The sequence below is a fragment of the Synchiropus splendidus genome, chromosome 10, assembly GCF_027744825.2.
Source record: "Synchiropus splendidus isolate RoL2022-P1 chromosome 10, RoL_Sspl_1.0, whole genome shotgun sequence".
NCBI lineage: Eukaryota > Metazoa > Chordata > Actinopteri > Syngnathiformes > Callionymidae > Synchiropus > Synchiropus splendidus.
In genome coordinates this window covers 5,155,273-5,176,858 of record NC_071343.1, presented here as the reverse complement: position 1 = coordinate 5,176,858, position 21,586 = coordinate 5,155,273, and the positions used below count along the sequence as shown (strand labels likewise).

The following is a 21,586-nucleotide window of genomic DNA, read 5'->3' as shown; positions in this document are numbered from 1 at the left end:
GCAATAAACTTTGAGGGATAAGGCAGCAGACTAAGAGGCATCAATTTAAAATGTGCTGTTCTTAAACAGTGTTCACACTGGGTCAAATTTTAATAAATTAAATAATTAAATCCAAGTACAAACCACTTGGGAGTGAGATTTTTTTTATTCATCTATGTGATGAATATATTTTTAAATGTTTCTTGGTCATTATGTCTATGAACATGCTAAATATTTCACGACACTTCTTCCTATCACTGTGCCGAGACAATAAAAATATAATAATTAAATTTTGAACTTTTCATCTGCTCCCAATAAAGAGTTTCTTATGAGTTCAAATGTGTTTTGAATTATTAATGAATGTTTACAGCAACATACTACAAAAACCATATCTACTTTAAATTAGTTTAACCTCAGCAAGGACATACTGTGATGCCAGATTTATTTCAACCCAACAATGGTGAGTAATTTTAGCCAGTTTAATGACATGTTGAGAGCTCCATGTTCTTGTGTGTAAGCTGTTTTAAGGCTTCTGGAATCTTATTCTGCAGTGTAAACAGAATTATTTACTCTCATAAGCATCGCAAAATTCCTCTCATGTGACACCAATAAATATTGCAGGACATCTCCTAACTAAAATATTAGCTCCTATATTCGTATTTCTAAGGACAGAACTGATGTTTTTAGGTTTGGAAGTGTGTATAAATACACATGTGGGTATGTGTCTGCAATTAATATATAAATATAATTATTGCTAAGCATTTAAATAGTTGATTTGATAGCTTCTGCTATTTGAAGCACAGTTTGAGCTCAATAGAATCACAATTGTATCCATTAGTTTCAATTTTTAAGCAGATTCCTTGACACATATTTGACTTCTTATCTGCTGCTTCCGGTGTAACATCTGTACTTCACTAATCTGGTAAATTCCAGCATCAGTCATTGAACTTGTGTCTGAACTTCATTCCACAGTCGTTAAATTTAATTGTGTTTACTCACACTGTCCTCCCTGAAATACATGGTGTTTTGAGGTGTTTTTTTGGTGACATTAATTCTATTTTAATTGAACTTCGATAAAAATCCCATCGTGACGTTTGAAAGTTCGAGGAGTTCCTCAAATGTTCCACACGTGTTTCAAGTTTCCCCAAAGTTTGCAGTGGTTGTTACGAAACTCAGAACCGACGCCGTGATCGTAAACTGTTGTTACATGGAATTAAGGATGTTCCGAATGATAAAGAGCGGCGCTGCCTCGCGCCTTTACGCACGGATTTGCGGTTGTCAACACGCGCTGGCGCCGCCACCCCCACTAACCTGGCGTTGGTGCAGTCGTTGTAAAGGGTCTCGAAGTCCTTCCTGGAGATGAGTTTGCAGCGGTTGACGCCGGGCTGGATGGCGCCGAGCCCTCGCAGGATGCGGACCTGCTCCACGTTGCAGACCACCGGCGTGATCTCCAGCCGCTTCAGCTTGGTGTAGACGGTGTGCAGACCCCCGACCAGGTGCTTCAGGAACAGGTCGAAGGCTTGCGGGAGGCAGATGAGCTCGCACCCTTCCACGGTGAAAGACGCCACCTTGGCACCGCGGAGCTCGACCATCTTACACTCGTTGTTCTGCGGGATGTTCTCCACGGGAGACGGAGTCGAATAGACGGGCTTGCCGGGCGGCAGCGCCGCGCTCGGGATGCCCGGGCTGCTGGTGGCGAGCAGCTCCGATCTGAAGAGGGTCGGCGCGGATGGAGGGGCGAGGGATGGAGACGGCGATGAAGTTGTGGACGGCGGGGACGTGGTCGGAGTGGAGATCGGGGGCACCAGAGGATTTGGAGGAATGAGTGCAGCCGGCACGGCCATGGTCACCGACAGGAGGGGAAGAGCGCAGCCGAAGTTCAAAGTCCAAAAACTGCCGAAACACCCCCAAATGAAAGAATCCAACTCGAGTTTCGCTCCTCGGATAAGTTGGGGAAGTAGAAAAAAGAGCAGCCGAGGAGAAATGAGTGAGGGGGCTCGTTCGGGAGGGGGGGTTGAGCGCCAGGACAATGATCAAAGATAGGAGGAGGAATGACAGGAGGAAAATGAGCTGAAAAGTGCAGCTCCGCTCTGTGGATGAGTTGTTGTTGTCACACGGTGCAGAGAGGGAGGAGCCAGGGGACTGAGCAGACCTCTCCATGTGGCTCCTCGATCTTCACGTGCTACTCAGACCTTTCATTTGTGCCTGTAATTCACCTGTGGGGGGAAAAACAGAAACCGCAACTGAGAATTGCGAGTCACACCAGTCCTGCTGTTAAAGTCAAGTTTTCACTTATTGATTCAAGCCCGATAAAGCAAAAAAGAACCTCACCAGTAGTTTCACTGAATCATTCTGAAAAGTGGACATGTTTGGTTGAACCTCATAGAGAAATAAACAAGTTTTTCAAAACATTATTATCATCTATGAGACCACAGCAGGTGTGATCTCTGTGACCTCAAAAAAAAAAAAAAGGCAGCATTGTGAACTGAGATAGGTGACAGTTTGATGTCATACAGAAACGGAATCTATGAGCTCAGTACAAGAAGAAAAAGTGTTCCTGTCTCCCACAAAAAAAAGAAAAAGTACCAGATCAGGTTTTGCTACCAAGTAAGGACAGAAGTCCAAGATTTAACCATGCTTAGTTAAAGTGGAAAATATGTTGACAAAAACGATTTTAGCATGTACTTTGTATGTTTGTTGTTATTGTTTTCATTGAATTAATTTTCATTTTGTTTGTTTATTTGTTTTTGGAATATACAGTGTTTATAGTAACTGACAATTCAATTGTTTATTTATTATATGATGATTATTTTCTCCAATGAGATGCATTTCATATATATATATATATATATATATATATATATATATATATATATATATATATATATATATATATATATATATATATATATATAAATATATTACAAAGTGAGTCACAGACCAAGCCATAAAAAAAGCCTTATCATTGGTATAATATCAGATAATAACAAAGTCAGCAACTGGAAAACAAACTAAGGAAAAATTTAAATGACGTACAAAGAACCAAAATATGACTTACACAGAACAAAATGTATAATAATCAGGCAAACAGACAGACATTTCTTTAATTTTTAAAAGGCTAGCAATAGCATCTTTAGCGACTTCAACACGGACTCTGGTGAAAATTCAGAATTCAGTGTCGACATCTATTATCTTTGCTAAATGACCAAACACAGTAAGCGACATGGACATGCACAAACGGTCATTGAGTTTTCAGTATTTCATTTAATTCAGAGCCAACGATTCACATTTCAAGCTCTTACAGGAAACGGTACGAAGGGCCAAATCTGGTCCCCGGACCACGAGTTTGACTCATTCCATTCAGGGTCACAGAGAGATGACACCATGCACACAAAGATAGACCACTCTCATCTCATCAACGGACAATTTAGAATCATCCGCTAACCTCTTTATGCTGATGTATTTATTAAATCTCCTCAAAATGTGCTGCGATACCCATCGATAAATCATTCTTGTTAACTAAAGCCAATGCGGCTGCGGCACAATTATCTGTATTTCCAGCGTCTTCCTGTTGTCCTGCGGTATCAGCCAGCTGAAAGATAAGCACTTTGTCTTTACAAAATTATCATTCAGGAAAAGAGGTAGCTCCTAGTGTAAAATCAATAGCTGTTTAAAATTCATTGTCAGGCAATCCATTTGCCCTTTATGTTGGTAACCTTTCACTTAAATATGCACCATATTAAGATTTCATTATACACAATGAATGTCACAACAGTTTGCCACCATTTTTCCTGTTTGCATGGGTTAACTGCAAATCATTGTGCTTGTAATGTCTGAAAAATGACTTCATTAACATTATACAGGGGAAGAAGGGGGGGAAGCACCAGTCTCCTAATAGGTAAAAGCCACCACAGGATGTTATGATACTTCAGAAGAAACACATTTCGCCAAAGCGGGAGGGCTTCATGTGTGGTGGGAAACAATGGACGAGGTCGGAAAACTAAATATATATATATATATATATATATATATTTTTTTTTTTTTTTTTTTTTTTTTTACTTTAAATATTTCTTTGCAAATGTCCAGAATGTAAAAAAAAAAAGAAGAAGCATTGCCAGCGATTAAAGTTTTCCTGACTTCCACCAGCACTTTTCCAAAGTACAGTACATCTGGATGAGGTTGTGTAAAACAAATGACTATGTCAAAAAGTAATCACCCGATATGATGTATGGCATCAAGAAAGCGTTGTAGGATCCGCGACGAGACTTGTGTATGATCAATGACACAGTATATTGTTTGATGTCATAATTTATTCACCCCATAAAGCTTTGATAAAACAATGTTGAAAAGCAATTTAAATTGAATTCATTTAAATGTCAGTTCGCATGGTTAGGGTTTTTCTATAATTGGCTATTTAATTAAAATAATTTTCATAGTCATTAATACAGCCGGCAACTTGTAGCAGGCTGACGTGTTTTAATTACATGGTATTAAGAAAATTGATATGCTTTAGAAAGCATGGTGAATAAGAAATAATTAGACCAATCATGCATCATCCTCATATGGACATGAAGTGTATCGCCATATAATTGATGGAGTTAAAAAAGGAGAGAGATAAATAACTTTAATTGTGCCTCGTTGGTGTAGTGAGCTTGCAACAAAGAATCACACTCGCCATGTATTATATTTCAGAGGCAATTCATTATCTGTAGCATCACTTAGCTCTGCATGCCCAGCGCTCTCCTCTAACCCGTGATCACATGACATTTGAAACAACGCAGTCTTTTAAAATGTCCTTTTAGCTGGTCTGCATAAATCTCCCGCCTGTGTTTCTGCCGTGTCCGGCCAGGGGCAGGGAAGCGATAGAGTTTAGCATCATTTAGATGCTCAGAATAAAGCACCTATTGATCATGAATATTTGTTTCTCCAAGGTTACGCAGCCTTGACCCCATCTATCCTGAGACACTCTCCTACACAAACATGCCACCGGGGGTGAAGGGGAGGTATAACGCCAGCCATTTCTTTTGGGATTCAGAAGCTCTAACTTAATGTATCATTTTTAATCCAGAGTTTGATCGAAATCTTCTGAAACTGTTGCGGTGCATTATGGGATTGGTGAGTAGTGGGAGTGCTTTATACTAGCGATGAATGTAAAAGGAGGTGATGTGAATGTCCGTGTTTAGCCTCCAGTTAGCAAGATAACGCATAAGGAATCAGATCTGGGAAATGGGTGGATTACATTTTGGTGCTGTTCTGCAGTTCTCTCTGGGTCTTGGAAGCCTTGAAAGGATTCATTATTCTACTGATGTGCATGCAGCCAACAGCTCGTAAAAAATAATCTGTAGTGGAATCACTAGAGTAACGTAATTGGCAAGTATCTGGCAATATGGTGTGGATACGATACATGGCGATACTGCAACTACAGTGATATTATGTAATATTTGTTCACAAGGGACATTAAAGGGAAATTTAGGGGAATTAAAGGGGGGAAAAAATCACACAATACAGAAAACGTACAATATAATGTGCATGAAAACAGGTTTATTTTTATGAACTCAGTCCATTTATACCGTGAGTTTTATTTTGTGGTCCAACAGAGGAAAGAACATCTACCTTAATGAACAGAATAACGCTGTGTACAGAAAGAGAACACTAGTAGAATTTACCACAAATGACAAACGCAACAGAATATCCAAATATTTATCTTTGGAAAAACAATACAGGAGACGTAACATATCATTACAATATCATGCAATATTTCCTTACACCCCTAGAGTGACTGTGAATAAAAAATGTGTTGTTCCCTTGACATTATTTTTGGGTTGCTATGAGAACAGTTGGGCACTCTACCCTCATAACATTGGTTCAACTCACGGTATTTTTGGGCATCATCTAACACAATTCCAGAATCAGGGAAATTGATTTGATTGTATGCCGCGTTTAATAAAGCCATGTGATTTCACCTGCAAGGCCCAAGTCTCAGTGCTTTTCTTTGACAAACAGGTCTGGCCCTTCAAAAATGCATGTATCTTTTTGAATGAGTGAAACAGTCACCAACAATCCATCATGTGAAACTGATCTATATTCAGAAAATCAAAGAGATGAATCAATGTCTTGTATCTAGGATCTTGCCAATGATAATTCATGACATCACACCTGTATACTCCTTTAGCTCTAGACTCTTCCACCATCATCACTATTCCTCCCGCTATCTTCATCACCATCAGGTCCTCTGCTGTAACTCTTGCAGGTGACGGCAGAAGTTGGATGGGAACTTCCCTCACCATGTAACGTGACACATGCTCTGAATACTACCATTCAAACACACACACAAAGCCATCTCGAACCACCGCCATCCATACCTCCCCGACCTCCTCCAACCCCACAGTACTCCTCAGTGATCGCCAATCTTGTCACCCTCTATTTGGAATTCATTATCAGTCCATAGACTAAATCCCCCACCTTCAAACTCATTCCAAAATAATGGTTACCCAAATTAAATTACTCGCTGCACCCCACCTCTCCCACCCCAAGATGGGAGGCTGAGCTCGAAACCAGCTTGTTCCCTTCTTTAATATGTAACACATTTTGTTTTCATACTCGCAGCAACATAAACCCCAGTAGCTGTGAAGACGCATCTTCTCTGACTCATAAAGCACATCCCGCACTGTAAACAGATTCATCAAATCAATATGAGAGACCATTGTTTTTAATTTTTCCACATCGACTCTCCTCGGTTCGTGGATGCCACTAATTCATCTGTGATTCTCATTTGTTTGTTTTTTCTGTTCTACAACATCCATGCTCGCTCTCCATCACTGGCACCACTGACAATCTCATCCCATGCTTCACTGAACATTTGTTTTGCTTGGACTTCAGTTGGTTTAGTTAAATAAATTACTTTTGGGCTCTCAAACGCTCGCTCAGATTTGTCATGGACTGAAGATGTCAATAAAAGCCTCAGCAATCAACCACTCCGATGTCAGAACTCTGTAAATGGTGAGAAATGTGCCCATTACGAAACCTTAAATTAAAGGTCGTCGTTTGAGATGTCTGTAATGAATGTTTTGATTTATATCTTAAGTTGAGTTTAACTCGGGGAAATCTCAGGCCAACTTGTGAGTCAAACCCAGAGTTGTACGTCAGACACGCTTGCTGAGGGGCGTCTTTCGCAATTTGGAAACGTTTTGGCAGCAAACTTGATAAATGAAAGGAGGGTAGTGAAGAAGACCTGAGGACCGCGCTTCCCCTGACATGTGTTGTCAAGGAGGTTGTTACTCAATGGTTAGTTGGGTGAATGTTGCGATTTGTCAAGGAAATCTGCAAAGACAAGCAAGCAGAAGAAAGAGGAGGCAGTGTGAGAAGTTGTGCAAAGGATGGTGAAATGTGCATGGTGGTGTTTCAGCAAGAGGTCAGACGTGTGGTGGGTAACTTCCACCACTATGTGTTGCCGTTCGTCAGCTGACTATGAAGTTAAAATGTGTGTTTTTTGAGGACCTTCACTACATAACGCAACCCTTCCTCACTCCCAAGGCGTAAAATATTGATGTTGAGAGGTGGACTTTTGCATCCAATACTGACACCAAAGGCAGCTTTCAGCATTGCATATTGACACATAGGTGTTTCAATGAAGTAAAACATGTTTTCCTTCCTGTGTAGGGTTCCAGGGGTGTGTGTGGAATATATATAACCGCCTACACATAACTCCTAATGTGGCCCCAAATTGACACATCATTACATGTAGAAGAAAAGGAGCACCATCCATGGCTTACCTAACTCCATCCTCGTCTTTCTTTTGCGTAATGCACTGCCCACGACTTCAGGATACGGCACAGACGTAATATGATGTGTGTTGCATTATCATGCTTATGTGGTGAACAAAATAGTACACCAGCAATTCTAACAATTTAAACTAAAATGAAGTACCAAGAGACCTCAAATTTCTTTGCTAGGCTTTGCTGGAACACTTCATTAGGCATCATAGTCGACGTTCCCTTAGGTGACTCATGCTACACGTCCAAAGTTTCGGTACGCTACTCGGCAAATCAGTAAACAAACAGCAGTTAATTTAACCTCAGAGGTAACATTTTACAATACCAAACAGACTTGAGAAGCCTGGAAGAAATGCCACATATTGTTCAAGCAATTCACTTTTCAGCTTTCGATTTTCGGCACCATCCGATTCCTTGAGGAAGCGGTAGAAGTAGAAGTGTAAGAAGAAGAAACCGACCCAGAGAGGTTGATAAACAATTGAGATAGGGTGAGCAGTGAAGTTCAGCCATCCAAGACCAGCTTGCTGGCTTGGGAATCTTTTCCAGAATTCCTCCAGACAAGTCTTAATAAGTCTTAGGACAGAATATCAAGGTAAACTCTGTTTCTCACGGAGGTTCATAGATTGAGGGAAGTCTGGTCCACTTTACTGCGGCCAGGAATAAGCAGAAAAGCATTGATAGAAGAAAACAATTTCTACACAATGAATGTGTTAGACAACAGTACGACAATGGCTGAAATGTATTTTCACTACACAAATAAAGCATAAAAGGGCCTGTGTTCTGGCTGAAGCCTTCACAGAAATGTGTCAAACAACCGCTCTCTGCTGCTAACATGACGACACAAAAGAGGGACAAATCGAGCTCAGTTCATTTTCAAAGAGCCCGACTCACAATTAGGGCAGTCACGGGCCACGTCCGACAGTGCTTCACTTGACATCACGCAGCTCCCAATATAGCCACGGCGCGAGAAACAGAGATTTGTGGATATCTAAATTGCCAAAGCAGAAACCTGTATAAACAGCGGTAATTACCGGGCCATTGACAGTCTCTCAGTGTTGTGCTCATTCTGCCACTGCCGCAGTGATTAAAATGAATCCTCATCGACTTCTCCATTAAAGCGCTGGCAGGAGCGATCCCATGACCTTTCCCCATTGATTGAACATAACAATCACAATTCAATTGTAATGCAAAGAGAACATTTGTTATAATGTACACGAGATGCATGAGCCATTTCCTGCGAGCGGGGAAGGGTAATCAATGGAGTGACTCTTGGTGTGATGCAAGGAGAATGAGACCGTGTTTGCCAGCCCTAATTCATACAGCCTGCAGTGTGTGATGGAAGCCAATGATTTGCATGTAAACGCTCTGATTCCACCATGCTCATCATATAATTGGATAACAGATCCAGACCGCAGCGGAGGCAAAGGTAAACACTGCATTCTGGTGTGGACGTACGCGAGGACGCTCGGCTTGTGCCACCTTTGTCAGTTCAAATGAACCCAGACAAACGTTTATATTGAGAAACGCTCACCATTTTCTACACTAGACATAGCGGTCAAAGATCGGTGGTGAGTATAGCATCTTAAACCTTTCAACAACCAACACATTGTCACTCCTAAAGCAACACATATTGACTATCGTCAAGTGTACTTTGGTGACTCGAGGTTTCCTCACCCATGAGAGGTTCATAAAGAGGTGTTGTGCGCTCTCATTGCTACTGCACATTAGATGTTTCTTGGTATGTATAGCACCTCATGTACAATAATACCAGCATACAGGGAGCTTTTTTTTTGCCAATATCTAGTGAAATGTGACTTGAAATGTCCGTGCTTCCGCACCATCAGTCCGGCAGAACTCTTTTTAAGGTACCATAAAGAGGAGCGTGACCGTTTTTATCTTCCCTGCCATCAAACTCAGGCACATCGCCACCCTGACCCACAGAAATGGCGTTGCAGATAGCGAAACAAGCTTAATCCATGCTAAAGATAGTAGTTAAGTGTGAGGAGGAAGCCCTAGAGTGGACCAGTTTGAGGAAGAATGAGCTGAGCCAGGAGACAATGTCATTGACTTCCTGGTCAAGCTACATAAACTACTCTAAATTGCTGTTTCTGGGAGAAAATGTAATCAAAGAAATGAGTGATACGCGTGGTCTGGGAGGAGGCTCTGGGGCAAACCCAGGATATTGTGGTGAGATTATCTCACTGTAGACCACGGAATGTCTTGGTATTCCCCAGGAGAGCTGGAGAACTTTTCTAGGGAGAGGAAAATCAGGAGCCCTTCATCTCTTTAACCTGGCAACCGGTATTAGACATGAAAAAATACACTCTTACTATTCTTACACTCCTCTCCCCCAAAAGTTTGTTTGATTAATTGTGAATGGCTGGTAATCATATGTTTTATGGCCTCATTAATTCCTCGGCAGCATCTTAACATAGCATCTGGTCTTCTATACAATGACACATCAGTAATCTCAACAGCAGCAGTTTTAAATGCGTCATATGCTACGTAGACTCCTTGGAGAGATGTCACAAAGCAACAAACCAAAAACTCAATGAAATCCACGCAGTTTTCCATTTAATGGACAACTTAATAAATAACTTTAAAGACTTCAAAATCACTGAGCAGTGAACCTACTATCAAAACAACGTACAATAAAGCCCTTGTGTGCGTCTGTGCGCGCACGCGTGCGTGTTATAGTCAATTAAGGGCGAGCTTGTAAAAGCGTAATAAGTAATGATTAGCTAAAGCCAAGCAAGTGAAACCACAACTTGCACAAACCAACAGAAATGGAAGCACAATCCCTCTTTAAAAGCGGCACTTGATGGCGTCTTTCAAAAACTTGTCTTATGAAGAGTGTACGCGAATGATGTCCTTAAGGGATTTCTTTTTAGAATCAGGAGATTATAGTTTACACGGACATTAAACAGATTAAACCAGCCGGCTCTCTAAAGGCAGTTTATCTAATGGAGAAAATGTGGTATGCTAATTGAGAAATTCTGATGGTAAAATTATATTTAACCCCCCCTCCCCCCCTCTCCCTCGCTCTCATCCGCCGTCTCTCTGGCACAGGGTTTTACTTTGCCGTCACGAAATCAAACGGGCTCATCACACCTATGAGCGGCGAGACGTCGGTGGAGTGTTTGCCGTGCTAAAAGGCAATCGTCGCTGGAAAACTTCGTCGATGACAGATTCAATTCCATTTTGTAAATGTTTGATAAATGCTGAACAAACAGAGCGGCCTATCTCGCCCTGCTTTGAAAACAAAGGGCAACTTTAATGGCTTTAATCATCCATTGCTTTGACATGGTTATTGGCCTTAAAAATAACAGTTAACAGAAACTGTCCTGCTGAGGAAATTGAACCACATTTGGCGGCCGATCCGTAATTAAGATAGGGTATCCCGAGCAGCTAACTGTTGTGACGGGGAGCCGCATTCCGGGCCATACAAAGCCATTCAATTAACAGAAGGATCCAAAGAAAACAACCTCCCTATTATGTATCACTTACTTTAATCAGATTGAAAGCGATTGTATGCCGTTTTCAAAATCCCTTCACACAAACACGTTAATTAACAGATAGGAGGGTGGAAAGATGTATTTTTCATTAGCGAGTGAAATAATGTTCCTCTTTAACATCAAGGAAACTCAACGGCTTGGTGCCGTTAAACTAGTGAGCGGTGTAAATTCCCTGCCAGCGTTTTTATTTAATACCTCATTACTGTGGGTCCAGCCAGCATCGCTGTACCTTTAATCTGCACTAAAAGGAAATAATGCCTTTCCTGTTTTATTTACCAGCCGTACTTAACAAGTGTTCCTGTACAATTAGAATTGTTAATAGATCTGGAAACAAAAGGACTTTGAAGGTGGGAAAGTGCTGACATTATTTCACAGGGGAAAAAAAAAAAAAGATCTGCTGTAAATGTAGTTTCCTGGAACACCGCAATGTTGCTCTCGCTCATTAGAAATGCCATGCACAGGACATAAATCAAGGCCCCCGTAAAACATTTTCATTGCCACACAACACTAAATTACACACTTGCTGCTTTGCCACTTGGATTCTGTTTAAACATTGTAATTTGACTTTATTCTCGCTTGATCTATGCTGAGTTTTATAATCCATAAACACAGTATCTGCAATAAAAGTTAATAAATGTCAGAATTTGCATTTTGAAAAAAGGCAAACAGCCTGCTACACTTTTTTTGCTGCAAATATCAATCCATGAACCTTTCAACATTTCACTCAGACAAAATGCTAATTGTACCTTTAGGAATTTAAGAGACAAGCGACAAGAAATGAGATGCAATGTCCTTTAGAGTCAGACAATCGGCAAAGCTGGAATACATTAAGTGGAGAACGACTGTTTTCGACAGAGCACAATATAAATAGGAGTCCCTGATGTGTTGTCAGCGAGCAGTGCCTGGATTTATATTTATTTAATAAAGGGCAGTTCGGCTGTTTCTTTCCGTTTCTGAAGCGTAATTTAATCGCACTAAAGAGGTATACACAACATTTTTGCTATTTGACACTCTAATTTCCTCTCCCTCTCCGCTTTATTAAATCATACTCACATTCATTATTCAGGCTGGAGCAACAGATGCGATATCTAAAATTAACATTACGAGGCGATTTAAAATATCTGGGTCAAGTTGACCTTTTATCTAAGTTATTACTGATTGTATAATGACTTCAGATTAGATCAAAGAGTGCTTTGGTTTTTGTTTTTTTTCCATTAACATGCGCTCTAATTTGTTTCTCAGATACTGTGATTAAAGTTTAATATCTTCATTTTCACAAATATTTGTGGGGTTTCCGGTAGCTCTCATCAACAGTATTGCCAATATGAAACATTAGCTTAAATGTCTCAGTCGAGGGATGAAGGACTTCTATTCATTTTCCACTGTTTAGCGAATGTAGCATTTTGAGGGGAATTATAAGGTCAATTCCTCCAAGTCAGACACGGTAGACCTCTCAAGACACATCTTGTCATGGATGTATTATGGCTGGGCATGAAAATGGATTAAAAAAAGGTTTAAGTTTAGGTCGTGGGGGCAGCAGCCAGAAGCCCACCTTTCTCTCTCGTCTTTGATCATGCTCCAGTCATTGCTCCCTTTTTTTGACACACACTTTAGACCTTCCCCCAAAAGCCCGACCAACTTTTTAACACGACTTGTCGCAGGAAATCGCTGACCACTTCAGGAAGAGTTTATCAAGCGCTTTGCCTCTTAGCTCAGCTCTTTCTTCACCAAACCATACTCACCCACAGGCCTCTTAACCGAGGGCTCCACACTGAACCGTTTGTTTTATTATACGTGGGTCAACGCTTAATTCGTCCCTCTATACTCCTTCCTCATTTTGAGATTTCTTTAGGTTTGAAACCTGTCACCTCATTTTCTAAAGTCTAGCTGCGATCTTTGACACCTGCTATCCAGAATCATGGTAATTCTCTACTGACAGGGCTCATGCTCCAGTCATTGCTCCCCTTTCCACGAGTGATACCATGTACTGAAAGACATAAGACACATGACATTGCGTTCCCTTCAAGAGATGATAAGATAAAACTTTATTGATCCTCTTCTGAGTTTATCAAGGACCATGACGACACAGAAAGGAAACTATAAGTGATACAACGGTACAAAATATCTCCACGAAACCCCACTACAAGGCAATAAAACTTTGTGCTGGGTTTTCTCTTTGGATACGCCTGGAACACCTCACTGTGAAAGGTTCGGGGGGCATCCTGAAAATGACTGAGCGTCAACTGGTATCTCAATTTGGATGTGAGGTTGTTCTGCTATGAGCAAGTCTGGGAAGACACATGCCACTGCTAATGATGTTGACCTTTCTGCTGACACCAGCATTGGCTTTCGGCATATGCCATCCTCCCCGCACTCATGAACAAGACCCCAAGATACATGAAGGACCTCATCCCCAACCTTCTCCCACCAGCCTTATACTTAGAAGAGCTGATCCTCATTCCGACCCAGCCCAAAAAAAAAAAGAGTTGTTGCACAAGCCTAGCTTCAGCTCCTCAAAAAACCACGGCGAACTAATCCTCCAGCCTGATGCTTCGCGCCATGATGCAAGGGGATCCACTGACTACCGAAAATAAGTCTAATTTAAACGGCTCACTGCTCTCTCCGATGAATATAAAAGACGTGAAACATCTTGGCAGCGCTGCATCATGTGCTATGATATCCGAGCCGGCTGCGCCACAGTCCACCGCCGTCTTAATAGACTACGCATCCAACAACAATGATTATTCATGTCATTCTTCAAAGGTCCTTGAGAGAATCTCCCTGCAATTCAACCTTTCATATTAATTCAAGCTCGCCGAGATTGTACCATCTGGGCTCTTGTGCTCGTGATTAATACCAAAGACTCGACTCACATGTGCGACTGTAAACAAGTGCTTTAGAGTTAAATGGCACATACAAATGCTCCAGACAAACTCGTTCCCTGTGTCTAATTAGTGCTCTCGCTAATAAAACCCACTGTTAATTGCTAATACAGTCATCTCCTCCATACACAAATATGGGGATTTTCAGATTAACATAATGTGTCTTTTTCAGAGGAAAGGAATAATCCAACCAGAAACCTTCAGACATATGTACATAACATTCCTTATTTGCTGGAAAATGAACCGACTGGCGGGTGCAGCGCGATTAACGCCGCCGTAAAACATAATGACTGATCATCAGAGTGCAGATTAAAAACCAAACAAACCTTTCCCACTACAGCAATATTGTTTGTTCTAGACATCCTGCCTCTGCAAACAAAATTAAATTTGTAATCCCTCACTCACGTTCTCGTGGTCTGTTTCAATGTCACACCGGCTGCAGACGCGCAGAAGGAGGTTGGCGAGAAGATGCCACACAATAGTGACCTCTACAGGACTGTTCGTTTACTGCACAGACTTCAGTTGAGACGAGGACACAGAAGATAAAACGCGCGAGGAATGCAAAACGTTCAGGACGTGGGGAACTGGTGTCAGAACAGTCATCTTTAAATCAATAACAAGAGATTTGCTCGTGCGTGTTGACTGTGAATACAATTGTACACTTCGTTCAACATTACTGAGCAATTAGTTGCTTTGTAAAATTGTATTTATTTTTCTTCAAAAGAGTAATAATAATTCATGAGCTCTTCACACATGATAACCGGCGTGGGGCCCACAGGCGGCCCCTTCCCTGTTTTCACTCAGTGGCGATGAGGCTGCTGTGAAATTCCAACGCTAATCATATTATAACATGTTTATTTAAAACATAATGGTCAAATATTTAAAGACATATTTTTCCATTTTGTGCTGTTTCATTTTTCACAGCTCTGTTACTTCAAATATTAATGAATTCCAGAGGAATTCAATGTGGATTTTTAAATTGTATTTTCTCTTTCTTTGCCAGCTATTTTAAAATGCTTAAATAAATAATATCCTTTGAAAAATGTATCTAAACATTTCAACACTTTTATTTTATTTCTATATAATACTAATACTTCTATATAAGACTTTTTTTCATTGGTCTTTCATCAACATGTTCACTCTATTATTAGAAATCCAACATGACTAATTCAATTAGTTTCATATTATTCCACCTTTTGATCAGAAAATTTTATTATTTGATTTCAATTTCAAACTGCAGCGCTTATTCTTTGATTTAAAACCTTCCCCTTCCTCTCCAAAGTGGCCACTATTTGGTGCATTTTTGTTGTCACACTGGCTGGTGTACATTTATGATATATAAAAACATTTCTACCTATTTTCTGAAGGTTTTCCCATCATAAAAAGCTTCTTTTTCTGTGTGTTTTCTTTTGACAACCCTTCAAAACAGACCCAAATATATATTACCGACCACAAAACTCAATTGCTTTGACTATAAAAAAAAACAAAACAAACAAAAGATAAATTAATTTTAGATAAGTTTCCAAAAAAATACTTTTAAACCTGTAGCAAACTGACCAACAAGCCTTTGTTCACTTCTCATAACAGGCACCAAACACTGGTTAAAGCAACGCCAGGTAGAGCGGTTGGCCCATCCGGATTGTACTGAAAATAATCTGGCCGTCTTTAAACAACAACCATAGACTTGATCAATGGCGTAATGATCATCTAGAAAGTGATAATACATAGATAAGACAGTGTTATTTTATGCATATCAGTTGTGTTTTTAACCCACCAAACCACAGTTGACTGAACCACAGTAAGTATCAAAGCAATTGACATTAAAAGACCTTTGGTTAAAAAACAAAACCAAAACAAAAACAGGTTAACACCAAAACCCCACAAATCTCTTCCTTCGACAGATAAGACACAAGATAGTGTGTTTGTGTGTTAGAAGGGCAGACAAGAGGAATGGGAAGGTGCAGAGTTTCAGCTGGATAACAGAGGAGGAATGGATGATGTTCAGATAAGAGACCAAGTAAAGAGGGCAGACCAAACAGGAAAACTAAGAAGGGAGAATGTGCGGGGTGTTGCCTGTCTGAGCAGGAAAAAGTGCTGATACCAAGATGCGTGTTTGTGTGTGAAATATCCAGCCGGGTCGATATGTTTGTCTTTGTTTTCAAAATCTGTTGATAAAAACTGAGTATAAAAACAGTGGAAAAGCTGAAAGTAGAACACAAATGCGTCGATCCAGTACAGCCACTCAAATGCTAGTTTTTCCTCAAGAAAAGGAGGCAACAGACAGAATATTTTCTGAGGAAAAGCATCACGACTTTTTTCCTGGATATGCCAGGAAAACCTCCAAAAGGAAGGCGAAGAGGTAGCATCTTCAACACCCGAGCTTGGAATTGCATTTGGTGTTTTAGGCAGCCTCCAAAATCAACATGCACCGACATATGAAGGGGTTAATTAAAAACTTCTGAGGACCAACTCATTTGGCAAAAGTTTGATGAAGACAGAATTCTTTCGCTAATGTATTCCTGGCACAATGGCAAACCTTAAAATGCTAAATTAGTCATTAAGAATAGTGCCAGAACCAGAAGGGGATGGAGGGGGGGTGGGTTGGGTAATCTGCCACTTTTCCCACACAAGGGACCAGAAAAACACGGGCGATGTTGTAGCCCCCTTTTCCTTTTCTACCCAACTTCTTCTTTATGTATTCAAATTCACTTCAACAGCATAAAATCTTCCCAAGAGACATCATTGTCTTCCTGCTTGTCCCTTGGGCTTCCCATCTCTGTTACAGTTCTCCCTTCCAGTCCAACACCGAGCCCTGAGATTTCCACAACAGCCCCTGGATTAGTTTGTTAACATTGAATTTAAATGCATTTAAAAAGCACAACTGAGCGCACAAGATGTTGAAACCCTGCTGCAGCAGCTGTGTTCTACTCCGGCCGAAACAAATGTGCTGAATAGCTTTGAATAGATTCACCCTCCAATAGCAATCGCTGCCATGTTATTATGTCTGGAAATGAAAGGGTACTCACTGTTTCCTCTATTCTACATTTTCAGGGAAGTAAGAATGGCAAATTTTGCACTGATGGCTGAGCTGCAATTGCATTATGGAACGTCCAAACACTTCTCCATAATAACATTTTCCGAATGCTTGAGGAGGCACAAGGGTCTGCTCTAGTGAACCTGAATGTGTGAACCTCGATGCATAAAGTGAGCAGGAGGCCAACTCTTTATTAGATGAAATAAAAAGCCTCAGGCATTTCAGCTAATACACTCAAGAACAAAAAGGACTGTTCGACGTCCATGTGTGACTCAATATTTCTGTTTTCCGACTGATAAATGAGTGCTGACGATTTGACAACAAAATTAAGAACTTGACTCATGCTGCTTTCCGCATCATTAATTGTCTCCTAATATATTCCTAAATCAGCAGCTAGCGAACCTGCAGTCGGACATTTTGATGTGTTTTCTTCCTTCATACACTGTTTTAATGCATTTCTCTATGGTTTCTCCCTCTTCTGGAGTCGCATAATAATGATAGTTGCGTGGACATTTGTGTCCAATTGAATCAAATGTCAACATTCACATTTTAAAAAGTAAGTAGCTTGTAACTGGATATATGTCGCACCTTATTTGCTCATGAGCTTTTGACTCATGATAAGTTTGCAACGTGAGTCACGATGATGTGGTACAATACACACAGCCCATTATCTCTCCGTGGCGTAACATATTGATATTAGGAAAGTTGACCTGCATCCTACACTGATGCTAAAGTAAAAATACTAATTAGGCAGTGGCCCTCAGCTGCCTCCCAAAACAATCTTTCGCTGCCATGTTTGCTGATGAACTGAGCGTCGCACTGGTAGTTTCCGGCATCCAGCACAGAGTCGTCTGACGCGAGAAGCTCACCTTCCACGTTTCCTGAGACAAGGTGCAGCTCTCCAGCCGGGTTCAAGTCTGCGGCCAAAACCGATTTGCTTGCGTTCCCAACGCGCTTTTGAGACAGAACCCGCAGTGTGAAACCGCTGACCCCAACCTCCGTCTTTTATTTACATGACACTGACACACATGCCATCGGGATATGCCATGGAAGCTATAGGAGTGTGGATGTACTGTAGACGAGGTGGCAAAATGTTCTCTTTTTAATGCGTTGGACACTCTGGATGACAAGCTAAAATGGTGCAAGAAGGGAAAACATTTGACTCAATTGAAAGCCTAATGCGTCATACTGTATGTGTAAAGTACTTCCACGTCAACATTGGACGCAAAACTCCACTTGACAATCGTCGATATGTTACGCCTCAGGAGTGAAGTGTTCTTCACCTATCTTTGCCGATTGTTTTGTTCATCTTCCACACATCGGAGGCGCGGTCATACACAGTCAGTGACTTCCCTCCACGAAACAGGTTTCCCCTGAAGAGCCCTACTAGCAGGTCTGTTTCAAGTCTCTCCTCGGCTCTCTGGCTTATCGCCCGATCTCACAGAGGCAGTCCAGAAATCCAAAAGAGAAAACTTATTTAGTCTCCAATCACGTTCTTTTCGTCACAACCCAAGATGCAGGTGAGAATGGGGGCATTGATCACTTAAGACAGCAGCTGTCTTTTGGCTCAGCTCTTTCTACTGATACGGAGTCCTCATGACTGAAGACACTGAACAATCTGCTTATCTCACATGACTCCATCTGGCCTGCACTCATGAACAAGACCTCCGGATTCTTGAATTCTTCCCCTCTCAGTATATTTATATTTTATTTTCAATCACCTACTTTCCTTCAATCACTCCACAACCATGCGTTTATGAGTTAACTCGCTACAAGACATTTTGCACAGGGCGAATACAAGCCCTTCTGCAGGAGCGATTCGACACTATTAGCACATTAACATCACTATTCAGTCGAATAAGCTCCGCAGCGTTCTCGCCTCGGCAAAACTCTCCCACAGGGTTCCAATAAAAGTAAAATTTCTCTCACAGCAGCTCTGTGATCTGCCACTGAGCAAAATGAGACGCAGCAGCTACAACAGAAGTGAGACGCAGTCGGAGTATTCCCCCTGCTCCTTGAATAGATAATGCTTTCCCTTCACATTCCTTTATTCTCGCAAAAAAGAATGCATCAGAGGCCAAATATTAATTCTTCTCGTCATATGTAGGAGCTACGCAAGTGGCATACTACGACGGGCTTTTGAATGATTAAGGGAAAAGATAAAGGGTTCTTGTGGCGCTTTGAAATGACTGCAGAGTTCCGAGTACTCTCAACTTATTCCCCACTCTGCAGGAGACTTGATGTTAAAAGACAACATTAATGAAAGATCTGTAACAGGTAGAGACAGAGGGATTAATGCAATCTAAACACAGCAAGCGTCTGAGAAATTCTCTGTGTATCAGATGAATGAGGGAAACACTTGAGCTTTTTCTTTTTTTTCTCTGGTCCCTCCCTCCATGCATCTTCTTTTAAGAAACGCCAATAGATCTGATTGCCTAATACAGTATTCGCCAGGCTCTCTCCGGCGTGTGTGCAGGAGGGGATCACTTCAAGGAATGACATTGACTGGTGAAGTGCTGACTTGCACCGCTGTTTGTCTTTTGATGTGAGAGATCAAATCAATGCATACGTTGTTCTCCTGGCAATACGCTGGCAGATTAGCATTAGCCTGAAGGCGACTGCTTGCCCTCAATCATTACCATTTTCTTCCAGCCCTCCAAATAATGACAATTACAAGGAGCTCGGGTGCAAAGGAACAGCCAAATGGTTCTTTAAAAGGGTACTGCACGGACCCACGATTTAGCTTGCTGCACTTTCTCTTCACTCAGATGGTATCAGAAGTGGGATTGTCGTGAAACAGCATCAAAAGTGTTTCACTATCCTGGAGTCTGGGATGGGTTCCATGTGCAATGATCTGAATCTGGGACTCAAGGTCGGATAGTATTTTGTCTCTGTCACATGATTAGTTGCCATGAAGGCCACGTGTCACGTCCCTATATTTGTATCAAAATAAGTGTCCCCCTACCAACCTCATCACACAATAGACACTTTGTTTCGTTTCTTCTTTGGAGAAAGACCACACGTTAGCGCTCCCATCTTTCACCAAATATCCTTCCTCCTGCATCCCTTTTCTTATTTCTGGATAAATTATTGACATTAGTCATCTGAGATCAAGTGTTTGGTGCATTTCGATTGACCTGCCAAGGAGGACATGATTGTTGATGGAAGTTATGTGTAAGTTGAAGAGCAACTAACTCAAAATGTCTTTAATTTAAATGAAATTTTCAGCATATGTTTGCATGGGACGAGGATGAGATGATGAAGTTTCGCTGGCATTCACTTATATGGTTTCTAACGCATGCAAATCTCCATACAAAAAACAATATGTACTTGGTAAAACAGCATGAAACTGAATCAATGAGATGCATCGGCTTTCATTGTACTGACAACATTTGTTTCATTGCTTTCATATTGTTTTTTTTATTTTATCTCATGCTGCTTTAATGAAGTCATGTGGAATGAGGGTTTGTCTTTAGTATTGTGTTTAAAATCAAACCAACTTTTTTTTATCAACTTCCTGCAGGCCACTTGAAATGACCTGGCAGGTCGGATTTGGGACCCAAGCCCTGAGTTTCACACCATGAATTAAGAAACCGGCCTTGCGTTTCTGAGGTCAGCCTGTGCCTCACTGTTACCAGCCTGTTTTCTACAGCGGCGAGTACCAATTTCAATCGCCTTCTGATCATTACATCAAATTCACCGGGGTGATTTCTATCTACTGTCCAGCCACGCTGATCTGATGTCAGCTGCTCTTTGGTGTTTTCAAGTAGAAGACGTGCTGGACATCTCAAGACTGCTGAACGCCGCCCCAGATAGCCTGTACTACCATTGCCCCCCCTGCAGTCCAGATCCCATCAGTATTTGCATACTAAGCGTCTTGGAAGAATGTCATTATGAGACACCAAAAAGATCCGCACTCTGCCTGACACCTGACATTTGTTATTGGTGTGAGCGGCGTTATTTGTCACTGGTCTGGTGTGCGATGGTGCCTTCACATGGAAAATACCACGATGAGATTCCCCAGAGTGCTTAAGTCAGATGGATTGAATGCTCTTGAACACTGATAAAGGTTGATTTCAGGTTGTGCCAACATTATTGTGGAAGAACTAATGCAGAATAATTGTCATATTTTCACCTGTCAAAAGCCCTCAACGATGACACATTCCACTCTCGCGCTTTGCTTTTGCCGCACTGACGGATTTGCATTTTCATTTAAATGGTACACGTTTAACGGCGTCACAGCCATCTCTCTGTTGACTCAAGGAGAATACAGAAGAGTTTTCAAAACCATCAGGTGAGTAACCTTATCATTTGAATTATGAGTTTGAAAATATGATGCAAGAGCTTGAAAAGTGTCATGTATTTAGTAGACCAATATTTTAATCATACCCAATAGGACAGTTG

General features: G+C 41.2%; 1 protein-coding gene across 2 annotated transcripts in view; it reads right to left on the bottom strand.

The window, feature by feature from the left end:
- The window catches only part of dachd (dachshund d), a 185,864-nt gene that overhangs the window by 131,401 nt on the left and 32,877 nt on the right, over nucleotides 1-21,586 (bottom strand). For both annotated transcript variants that reach the window (XM_053876330.1, XM_053876331.1), the window contains exon 3: nucleotides 1,291-2,195. In XM_053876330.1, coding sequence (XP_053732305.1) covers nucleotides 1,291-1,823 — 533 coding nt within the window. In that variant the 5' untranslated portion in view covers nucleotides 1,824-2,195. The remainder of the gene's footprint in view (nucleotides 1-1,290; nucleotides 2,196-21,586) is intronic.